Source organism: Rhinolophus sinicus, chromosome 14 (assembly GCF_057876585.1).
Source record: "Rhinolophus sinicus isolate RSI-liver-muscle chromosome 14, RSI-T2T, whole genome shotgun sequence".
Taxonomy (NCBI): Eukaryota; Metazoa; Chordata; class Mammalia; order Chiroptera; family Rhinolophidae; genus Rhinolophus; species Rhinolophus sinicus.
The window spans coordinates 56,644,811-56,656,743 of NC_142514.1; the positions used below are offsets into that span (position 1 = coordinate 56,644,811).

General features: G+C 40.1%; 1 protein-coding gene across 1 annotated transcript in view; it reads left to right on the forward strand.

Annotated features, from left to right (window-relative positions):
- Window positions 1-11,933, forward strand: part of ST6GALNAC3 (ST6 N-acetylgalactosaminide alpha-2,6-sialyltransferase 3) — a 521,545-nt gene that overhangs the window by 506,265 nt on the left and 3,347 nt on the right. Inside the window, exon 4 of the mRNA XM_074334964.2 lies at window positions 11,677-11,784. Coding sequence (XP_074191065.1) covers window positions 11,677-11,784 — 108 coding nt within the window. The remainder of the gene's footprint in view (window positions 1-11,676; window positions 11,785-11,933) is intronic.

The window sequence follows — 11,933 nt, forward strand, 5'->3', positions numbered from 1 at the left end:
GCATAAATATTGATGACTGTTATGTCTTCTTGTTTTACAGTCCCCTTCACCATTATGAAATGTCCATCTTTGTCTCTTGTTATCTTTTTCACCTTGAAGTCTGTTTCATCTGATATCATTATGGCTACACCTGATTTTCTCTGGGCACCATTTGCTTGGAGTGTCAATTTCCACCCTTTCACTTTGAGTCTATGCTTGTCCTTGTAGCTGAGATGTGTCTCTTGGAGACAGCATATGGTTGGGTTTAGTTTTTTGATCCAATCTGCTACTCTGTGCCTTTTTATTGGTGAGTTCAGTCCATTTACATTTAGGGTGATTATTGATATGTGAGAATTTCCTGTCATTCTATCTTTAGTTTTCTGGTAAGGCTGTGTCTCCATTGTTTCTTTGCCTTTTTGTTGTTGTCTATTATTTCTGTGTGGTGGTATTCTATGATGTTTCCCTCTGTTTCTTCTTTTATTTCAGTATATATTTCAGTTCTGGATTTTTTTTGAGTGGTTACCCTTAAGTTTATGTAAAAGTAAGTTTGATATTTAGAGTATTCCATTTTCTTCAGCACGCTTACTTTCTCCATTCCCATATTCCGGTTCAGGCCTTTATTCTCCCCCTTTTTGAGTTTTGGTTGCCACAAATTGTCCCTGTTGATGGTGGTCGAATAGCCTCCTTTAGTATTTCTTGTAGTGCAGGTCGTGTATTAGAAAATTCCCTCAGCTTCTGTATGTCTGGAAAGGTCTTTATTCCTCCTTCATATCTAAAGGATATCTTTGCTGGATATATTATTCTTGGCTCATGATTTCTCTCTTTCAATAGTTTGAATATTTGGTTCCACTCCCTCCTGGCTTGTAGAGTTTCTGCTGAAAAATCTGATGATAATCTAATGGGCTTTCCTTTGTAAGTTACCGTCTTCTTTTCCCTGGCTGCCTTGAGGATTCTTTCTTTGTCGTTGATTTTAGACAGCTTCAGTACAATGTGCCTTGGAGAAGGCCTGTTGGGATTGAGGTAACTAGGTGTTCTATTTGCTTCTTGGATTCGAGGGTCCAGTTCTGTCCACAAATTTGGGAAGTTCTCATCGACGATTTGTTTGAATATATTCTCTGTTCCCTTCTCTCTTTCTTCTCCTTCTGGTATGCCCATTATTCTTATATTGCTCTTTCTGATGGAGTCAGAAAGTTCTTGTAGAGTTCTTTCATTTCTTTTAAGTCTCAAGTCTCTTTCTTCTTCTATCTGTGTCATTTCCAGGTTTCTATCTTCGATGTCACTGATTCTTTCCTCCATCTGGTCAACTCTACTACCTAAGCTGGTTATTTCATTCTTAATTTCTTCTATTGAGTTCTTAATCTCCAGAAATTCTATTTGGTTCTTTTTTAAAATTTCAATCTCTTTCGTAAAATGCTCATACTGTTCTTTAATTGAGTTTCTGAGTTCATTTAACTGCCTATCTGTGTTTTCTTGTATCTCGTTGAGTTTTTTCAGAACTGCAGCCTTGAATTCTCTGTCATTTAAGTCACATATTTCTGTATATTTAAGTGCCTTTTCTGGAGATTTTTCACTTTCTTTCTGAGCTATCTTGTTGCCTTGGTTACTCATGGCGATTACTGGTTTACTATTTCTCTTCCTAGACATCTACAGGAGTGACTTCTGCAACAAGTTGATAGGAAGAGGTCTTTCTTTTGTTCAGCAGTTCTGTTTACTCCTGCAGGGAACCGCCCAGATAGGTGGGGCCAGGGGCGGGGTGAGCTGTGAGAGGTGGCCCAGAGCAATGGCAGCGACCACCACCACAGCCTGTCCTGCTTCCACAGCTCTCTTCCCTTTGCCGGAACTAGTTGGGCTGTGGATTTGTGTTTGTGGGCCACAGTTCTCAAATATAGCAAATTTTCTGTTGTTTTGATCTGACACTGCTACTGTTTCGCTTCTAGCACCGGGCAGGTGGGGGCGGGGCGAGCTCTGAGAGGGGAGGGAGGGGGCGGCTAGTCTCAGTGCCTAAGGCTCCGTTCTCTGCTCGGCAGTGCGGGCTTAAACCACCGTTTTCAGCCTTTTTCCCTCAGTCTTTTCTCCGAGGTCTCTGCCGTGAGCGTTGGGTTCAGCCGTGTTATATGCTGTCCCCTCAGCCCTGTGGAGCCCTGGCGGAGCCCTAGCAGTCCGATCTCCCGCAGCTGCGGTAGTTCCGGGAAGCAGCGAGCTCGGCGCACTGAGCTGGGTCTGAGTCCTGCGCCCGCGGAGCTGCGTCTCCGCCCGCTTCTCACTTTCCTCCTCCCCCCGCTCGCGCGCGCGAATCTCCCACCTGTAGGTGATTTCAGTCGGTAGTGGGCCTCTTCGTCTTGCCTGTCTGCTGTGCAGGGAGTCCTTTGTGGAGTTTTTGTTGTTCGATTCTTTGTAAATTCCAGGGGAGCTTTACAGAGGCTCACCTCACTCCGCCATTTTTCCGGAACTCCTAATGAGGAATTTAATGAGAAATAAAAACATAATTCTGCCAATTTTCCCCTCGATACTCTTCTCCAGATCCATAAATTTCCATCGTCTAAAAAAGCTAGCTACATAGAACATCAAGATATCTCTAGTATTTCAAAACATAATGTACGGAAGGAAAATAAATCAGTGTTACGTATGCATCCTGTCTCTAACTAACCCGTAATCTGTTATGGAAATAAACACTGATGATGCTTTGAGGTTCATCTCAGATTAGAGAACAGATCAGAACTATTCTGTATTCCTATTATTTTTATACTTCAGTACAACTGCACAGCCATTCCCTCTGCCTGAGTTGCTCTACTCCTCCTCTTTTTGTCTGGGTGTTTTTCTTTATCCTTAATCCACAGGTCAACTCTTACTGCCTATTGGGGAAGGAATTACCTTCCCCAGTTCCCTCCAGCAGTGTCTGTTGCTCTTTCCTCAGTATTCCCATAACATTTGCAGGGGAATTACCTCCTTAATAGTTCTATTCCTGAAAGCAGTCAATGAGTCTGTATTCCCCACATGAACCTGAGTTGAGATCAAGAGCGACTTGGTATTTCCAGTACCTAACATAGTGCCTCACTCTTGCACAGCACTCAATGACCTTTTCTTAAATGAATGAGAGTAAACAAAATGGAAGCTTAATAAGATTAGAAACTGGAGAGGATATGGGGGAAAGCACTTTAAGACGATGAAAAGCATACACAAGAGAGTAAAAAGACAGAGGCTGACATGCACAAGATTTGTTTAAGGAGCAGTAAATGGACCCACATCACTAACTGAGAGAGTTCAGGAAGAGAAGTTCTAGAAAACACAGAAGGAAGTTTAGGTTTATGGGCAGAGGGCATTGAAAGACAACCATTGTCTTAGTCTGGCCAGGCTGCCGTAACAAAAGACTGGGTGGCTTAATAGCATATATTTGTTTTTCACAATTCTGGAAGTTGGAAGTCTGGGATCAGGGTGCCAGTGTGGTTGGTTTCTAGTGAGAACGCTCTTCCTTGGCTTGTTGCCTTCTCGCTGTGTCCTCACAGGGTGGGAAGAGAGAGCTCTAGTATCTCTTTCTCTTCTTAGAAGATCACTAATCCCTTCATGAGGACCCCACTCTTATGACATCACGTAAAGCTGATTACCTTCCAAAGACCCCATCTCTGATCACCCTCACAGTGGGGATTAGGGCTTAAACATATGAATTTGGAGAGGATACAAGTCAGTCAATACTGGGTGGTTAAGGAACCAGTTCTGCCCCAATGAAGTGGTCCAAAGACCTCCCTCTCATGCATCCCTGCCATTCCTGAGGTTACATTGTTCATTTAAGAAAGTGAATAAAATCTCAGAAATCAACATTTCCAATTGAAGGGACTTCAAAGCCCAAGGGCAAGAGTGAAATAACCTTTTAATTTCTGAGATGAATGAACAAAGTAATTTTTGTGACTGGTATCTTCTCTTTCTACAGCAGCTATAAATCATACCTTTGGGAGCTGTACCATTTTACTTTTAAATGTACATTTTGAAAAGAACACTTCTTATTATGCTCCTTATGTACGATTTCATTGCATTCATTACTAGTCGGAATCCTGTTGATTCTATGGCAGGAAAACTATTTGTTATATTCACAGTCCAAGAGCCTACTGATTAGGGCAGGCATTTCTCGTTAGCTGCTTGGGATGATAATACAGTCTTCTGCTAAGATTTACTGCTTTCTCCACTTATCCATGGTCCATTTTTTTGTTACGTTCCAGGCCTGGATCCCTTTCATTTATTATAGCACATCCTTTTAAGAATCACCATCTACGGTATGATGTTTTGATCCATTTAAAAACTTTACGTCCGTTTTCAAATGATTCAGGCCAAGATGGAGAATTACGCTGCCTGATTTGCAGAAAGCTGTTTTTGTCTAAAGATTTGCTGGGCATGTCCTATTGATAGATAGTACAAATATACAGTGCTAATATAATGGGCAAAACTCCAGAGTATTTCCATAGCTCCCAACAATCAAATCATATACAAAAATATATGACTTGGGGACAGCTGAAATTGTTTCCACACTTTGAGCTTTGTTTCCATTAGACTGGTTCACAATATTAGATTGAATCCCAAGATGCTACTGATAATCATCAGCTGTTTCTTACCCAGTCTCTTTGTTTAAATGTATTCTTTCATTATCCATGTGCTTTTGGAAAAAAATGGGGAAACAAATGTTTTTAATTGAATAATCTGTATTCTGTCATGTATTCCCTTCTTCCTTAGGAGGGTATGTGGAACTTACTTTGCTATTTTTATTTATCCTGCCAGTAGAGTATATTGATGACATGAAATATTGATTATCTCTCTTTTTTTTTTAAATTCCCTTTTACTCCTAAGTATAGCAGATTTCAGAAGGTGCTGCCAATATTGTGCTGTCCAATAAACTTCCATTATTGGGAGGGTCTTCATTCCCTTTGGACTTTGATAAGTGGTTACCATGCCTTTGAAATGTTAGCTCAAAGTGCTCCCGGCTTTGTGTTCATCCATTCATGGGAGAAATGAATAAGAGACAGTAGAATTAGGCTGCAAAGTTTGATCCAAAGGAACAATTCCATGAAGAGGAGACACCCACAGAGATGCAAGCTACTAGACTCCTCATTCTTATTCCCACCTGACGCCTTTTTTTTTTTTTTTTCATTTCAGGCCAGGACTTGCCCTTTGATTTTAGGCCAAGTAAACTTGTTGATTCCTAGGGTTGTGTGAAAATGTATGTTAATGATTCAGTATTGCCCAAACCTGAATGGCTTTGTATAGACTTGTAAAGGAGAAAGAAGCAAGATACTTGACTGGATCAGGAAAGCCAGTGGGAGAGTGAATGGGTAGAGTGAAAAATGCAGATAAGGAGAACCTGCATTTTTAGGGTTAGGGACTTCATCAATGCAACCTACCCTAAGCCAAGAGTAGGCACTGGGAAATCAAGAAATCTACTGCCCTCTTAGGGAACAGGTGAGCTTGGAACAAGGGAATCCGGAGAAATGTGAAAGGGAACTTACTGCATAGAACAGTCACCCCACCCTCCATGACAAAGATTATCTCATCTGAAGTGTCAGTAGTGCCGAGATTGAGAAACCCTGATATAGAGAAAGTGCTATTATTTTGCCTATCAAAGTGTAAGCTTCTTGAGTTCAGAACCCAGATCATTGAGTTAATGGTGTTCAATAATTTGCACAGCATCCTGTGAATAGATAGATAGTAAATTCTATGTAATCCAGGTTTCTTTTGAAGAATAACCATCCTCATTCCTCCTCTGAAATTATCCAAAAGCGAAAATGTCACTTGTAGAAATTTCTGCTTCCCAGGCAATAGGAGAAATATGCTTCACAGTATGTTGCCAGAAATGAGAAGATGGGAGAGCATGCTCAGAAGCAAAGGTGCACGCCAATGAAGGGTGCTGATAGCCAGAAATTTTGAAATTGGTATAAATAAGGACAGCTTGACAGAGAGTGAATTTTTGTGGACATGTCATGGCCTTTAGGCACCAGGGAACAGGGGTATACGTCACGGGGCAAGGTAGCTCATATTTTATTGGTAATCAACTGGATGAAAGAGTATATTTTAAATGATATGCCTTCAAGCATGTGTTACATCAAGGTGTTGACAGCATCATTTTTCCAAGAGATGAGCAAGTAAATTTAAGTAGTTTCCAAGTGGTAAGTATCTTGATTACCGAGGAGCAGTGGGATGCAAAACTTGGCCGGTGGAAATAAATGATTGATAGCTTCCTCTTACACTCCTGCCTTTATTTTCAACTGCATGGCTCATTATTCTGCTGCATTAATTTAAGCTTTTCTATTGTACTGAATTAAGCACTTAAATTTTCTTATCATCCCTATGGGACTCTTGATTGTTTATTTGTAGATGACAATAATTGTTTTTATCAATCCCCAAATGTGGAAGTTAGAAAAAATGCCATGGCTGATGGCCAGCTGGTACATAGTTAGTGCCGCATGCATGAGTGACAAATTGCTAGACAATATTTGGCCCCAAAGGAGACCCTTTTGGAATTTTTTAAGGTATCTAATAGTTATCACTTGGTCTCTTCAAGCTAAAAAACATAAACAATTTCACGTACATGAGCACAAGTCTTTTTGTTGTTGTTTTTATTGAACCTCAAAAGGTCTACTTGTGTATAATTTCTAGTATGCCCACCCAGCAGGAGAGTTTGGGAATGGTACATCTACAAGAATTCCCAGAGCCAGCAACATCCAGGCCAGTGAATTCCCTTAGAAACCCAGATCACCAGGGCATATATTTGGAAGAATTCCTGGATTAATCTAATAGTTACCATTATTCCACCACAACCATCATTAAATGGATACTGGCTCCAAATAATTTCAGAAGAAACCACTTTACTAGCCCCAGCATGTACTGTGGGTAGAAAACCTCACATGATATCACATCCCAAATATATCAGAGGCACTAGGGAAAGAAAAATGCAACTGTCTAATTAAGTGCTGTTTGTAGGACAGGGCACTTGGGCAGTATGAGCCTCCCCAGGCTGAATCACATGCAACACAGCTTGCCTGAAGCGCTTTTGGGCTAATTATTATGATCTGTCTACCCAGAAACAACATAAATTAGGTTAGGCTCACATGTAATCAAGTATCAGAAATATGTGCGGTTGTTTTGTTTGTTTGTTTTGTTTTTATGTGGTGAGATGGAAAGATCCTTGACCAGATTCCAAATTCTGAAATTCCTGACCCTCTTTTCCTCTGGTAAAAAGAAGATAGATATACATAGGAACCCCTTGGATAACTATATTTATCATTTGAGGGTTATGCTCTGAAAGCTTGCTGTTGAACTCTCAGAAATGATTATCTGTCGTGGACCAGACTGAGCCAGGAGAGCTCGTTTTCAGAGTCATGGTCCATACATAGCACAAACAATCCCCTTTTTGTCTTAGAGCTATAATGTTTTCTTGATCCTTGACAACTCCACGGACACACTGACTCCTAGAAAACACATAAGAAGAAAAATAATTTTATCTAATTTAGACTTATTTTTTTCTCTCACTCAAAGTAAGCTTTACCCTAAAACTATGGTTCCGTTGTGTCATTGGGGTTGGATCACCATTTTAGCACCTTCCATGAGCAGAAGTGTGAAGGAGGGAAACACAGAGCTCCTCCCTCCAACAATTTAGTGACTATAGCCATTGCAAGGTAAAAACTATATATAAAAATACTCATTCCAGATATTAGTGGCAGGCATATCACACAAGTGGGCTTTAGATGTGATGTGACTGATTCATGTGTTTTTTAATAACACATCTAACATGCTTGGGGCATGGTACTGTCAAATGGTTAAAGGTTAAAACAGATTGACTATTGAGGGTAACAATCACAGAATCATTTGATTTCAAAATCTGAAAAAACCTGAGATATGACCTAGTTCAACCTCCTTATTTCGACACAAAGAAACTGAGAGGATCCAAAGAGGGTAAGTTGTGCAAAGCCTCACATTCAGGTAATTTCAGAGCTGGAATGTGAAACCAGGTGTCCTTACCCTTAATTCTGCACTGCACTCGGTACTGACTTAGAAACACATGGACTTGTGTTTTGTTGTACTGTATTGTGATTACTTGTTTAACATGTGTGCCTCCCGCACTAGACCATGCTCTTTAAGAAAATATTCATTACCAGCTTCTAGCATAGTCAGTGGCACAGAATAAGATCCCAATAAATGTTTGTTGAAATAAATAAATAAATGGGTGACTAAGTGAAACCTGGATTTCTAATAATGTACGAACCAATGCTATAATTTTTAGTGATCCCTATGAGTGTTTGGTCAACCTAGTGATGAAGAAGGATAGAGAAAATAGAAAGGTAGAAAAAGTCGTATTGGAAGTCAAGAAGAGGGGAGAAATGGGTTACAATTCAGTAGGAATAATAATCAGAAAAATTCAGTACACAAACAAGTTTCTAGATTCAGTTTGGGAGCTTTTTGTCAAGACTCTTGCCTTTTCTGATCTCTCCCAATTTTCAAATAAGGAAATGGTGCTTTAAGCAGATGATGCTTTAAGCAGTTCCCATCATTGCTGCTGCTCCTCAGATTCCAGAACGCAGGACTGAATGCAAGTTCAGCTGTGTAATAAGCAAAGTTGCCCTTTAGTGTGTTTCACCTTCCCACCCATTTGGCATCCAACTTATGCTGCTACTACTATTCCTATTACAGAGGAAAGTGCATGCAACTCATTGTGATCTTGTTTCTGGAATATTTTCCATGTAGAAGACATGCCAGGAGATACAAAGGAGAGTATTTACATAGTGGCATTTCAAATTCAGTGACCAGCGAACAGATAAAGCATATATGAGGTGTGATTTAAAAAATACAGCGAATGTTTAGATTAAAAAAAAAAAAATATTACAGTAAAAAACACATTGCCATTAATCCCCCTTAAAATACTCCCCCTTACTTAGAATACACTTATCTCATCATTCTTGCCACTTTCTGAAGGAAGTCCTCTTTTGTGAGTGTCTTTAATTGTGCTATCGTGGCTGCCTCGATATCCTGAATCCATTCAAAACATTTACTTTCATGGTCATTTTGACTTTGGGGAAGAGCCAGAAGTCACACAGTGCTGGATCCGGTGAATAATGGAGATGAGGACACACCATAATGTTTTATTTGACAAAAATTGCCATATGCCAGAAATGATGGGTGACATGGAGCCTTTCTGTCATGATCAAAAGATACGGTGACTGCTGCTGCTGAGTGCCATCCAATGGAAAGGCAGGGATCTTCAATACAGGAAGCAGCATGTTGAACCTTAGTAACAGTGTGTGACAAGTTTCGACTTGTTCAGTGCAGTCAGCTGTGTGTGATCTATGGTTGAGAGAAGGTGTGTTTTAAACTGTGCCATAAATTATCTTCCATCCTGACAATGCTCCGTGTCACACATCACTTCTGGTATGGGGCAATTTCTGTCAAATAAAAACATTATGGTGTGTCCTCATCCACCTTATTCACCAGATCTGTCCTCATGCATCTCTGGCTTTTCCCCAAGGTCAAAATAATTCAGGACATTGAGGCAGCCATGACAGCACAACTAAAGACACTCATGAAAGAGGAGTTCCAGAACTGCTTCAGAAAGTGGCAAGAATGATGGGATAAGTGTGATCGAAGCAAGGGGGAGTATTTTGACAGAGATTAATGGCAATATGTCTTTTATTGTAATTTTTTTTTATTTAAACATTCATTGTATTGTTTCATCATACCTCATATATGGGCTGCATTGTCTCTCGTTGCAAATCATCCAAAGTCAATGAAAATAAAGGTTAAACAGTCCGTTTATCAAGCCCCACTGTGAGTTTGGTTTGCTCCTGAAATGCTTGCACCTTGTAAGTAATTTGATATTAAGCAGTGCCTGTTTAAAAAAAAAAAAAAGAATTGAAGGATTCAGGGTCTAATTATAGCACATTGATGGCTTGGTACTGGAGAACTGCATCAACAATATTGGACTTCAGTGGGGAACAATTCCTGGCTAGAGTGCAGTACCCAGAGAGTGGTTATCAGTCTCTAAGTGGCAGTCCATAGGAGAAGAGCTGGCTGTGCTCCAATGTGCAAAGAAGTCTAGATGGAAGGCATTAAATTTAGTCTTTTTTAGAAAAGGTGTTACATAAATGCCAAACAACCTCGAGTGACCCAAATGCCCCTATGGGGAGAGATTTAAGGAGATAGGCATCTATTCTGGATGAATTAGATCACCTTGGCTAAAGACAAATATGGAAATCGGGCTTTTTCATCAAACATTCTCTTGAACCAATTAGAACTTGACAGACCCCTCCAATCAGCACTACATCTAACTACATCTGCCACACTCACCCTTCAGTTACTACTTTTCCCATTTCATCATTAAACATACTAGGCACACTTACATATCTGTGATTTTGCCCTTAGCATTTTCTTTTCTTGAAACTTTTCTCTCATATTGTCCCTTGAGCAAGTGGCATCTGTGACATATCACCAGTAGAAGACGTCCAAACATTTCTGCCCACTGCATCTTAGTATTGAAGTTGCCAAGGGAAACACAACACAGTCAAACAGTAGATGGAACAACACTTTATTCACATAGAGAAGAAACAGAGCAAGATCCGTTTTAAGAGTGGACATTGGTCCCCCATGGCCTGTGGGTTCTTCTCACCAGCTAATGCAGGACCATTGGCCTGCATGCAACTCTCTGCCACAAAATGAAGGGTTCCTCCCCTCTTTATAGGGGACAGATACAGCAGTGAGTTTGGCCAGGTACCATTTGACACAAATACTTAAACAGAACAAAACAGGGAAAGAAATTCCCACACAAGGCGACATGTCCAGCATAGGTTCTGAGAATTCCTTATCATTTAGTAAGGAAGTGTTCCAGGCCCAAAACCCATTCTTATGTGATGAAGAGTGTTTCAAAGGACTACACACAAGATTGTCTTTCCCAATATGGTCCACGTGGCTCTTTCCCATTCCCTCACCCCTCTTTTTGTCATATCTTTGCTTCCATGATCTAAAATGCCTTCTGTGGCCGACTTTTATAATACAGCCATCTCCAAATCCAATCCCCAGGCCCCCATGAAAACAAAATCTTTGGTTGTTTTGATAACGGCTATATCCCCAGTATCTATAATAGTGATAGGCATACAGTAGGTGTTCAATAAAAACATGTTGAAAAGATTAATAAGCTGGGCCTTACAAAGGAAAAGTCTTGTCTCATCATGCCTGGAAAGCAGTGAAGGAAAACTTTTCAGAGCCTTTCATAAACCAACAAGCAAGGCTGAGAGAAAGTGTTATGTCCAGAATAGCAGATAACACTATTATCACTCAGTTTCTATCAGGGCTCCAAGCATCTTTTAGAAAACCTGTCTTCTGATATACAGCACTAATTTGTGTCATACAGGAAGTCAAATAAATTATTTTTCACCTGAAGGGACAGGATTATTTGACTTCAGATATTTGCCATATGGCTTCTCTACCATATAAGATAGCTTCTAGGCTTAAGGTAGTAAGAATGAGAGCATGCCTATAAATTATTCAGAGATAACTCAAAATAAGGGTGAATCTTTGACAGATTGTCAAGCTTCTTAATGCTTTTTTTTCCTGATAACAAGTGCTATGTTTTTGATAAAAAGCTGCTTGTTTCTCACCACACTTTATTGTTGCTCTGTGTATGTCTTCTGTGTTGTTTTGTTTTGTTTGTTGTTTTTGTTCCCCTCACAGAGTCCAGTCTGGCTCTTATCTCAGCACTGGGTGGTTTACCTTCATTCTGGCCATGGATGCCTGTTACGGCATCCACGTCTACGGGATGATAAATGACACCTACTGCAAGTAAGATCACAGGAAATTATTTTTATGCATCTCCAATTCTGATATCTTGTCAAAATATCACAATTCATTTTAATACCATAAATCTGAGAAACGGATAAAGCAACAATTATTTTCTGGTGTTCTCTGCTGACATGACATTTTATTGTCAG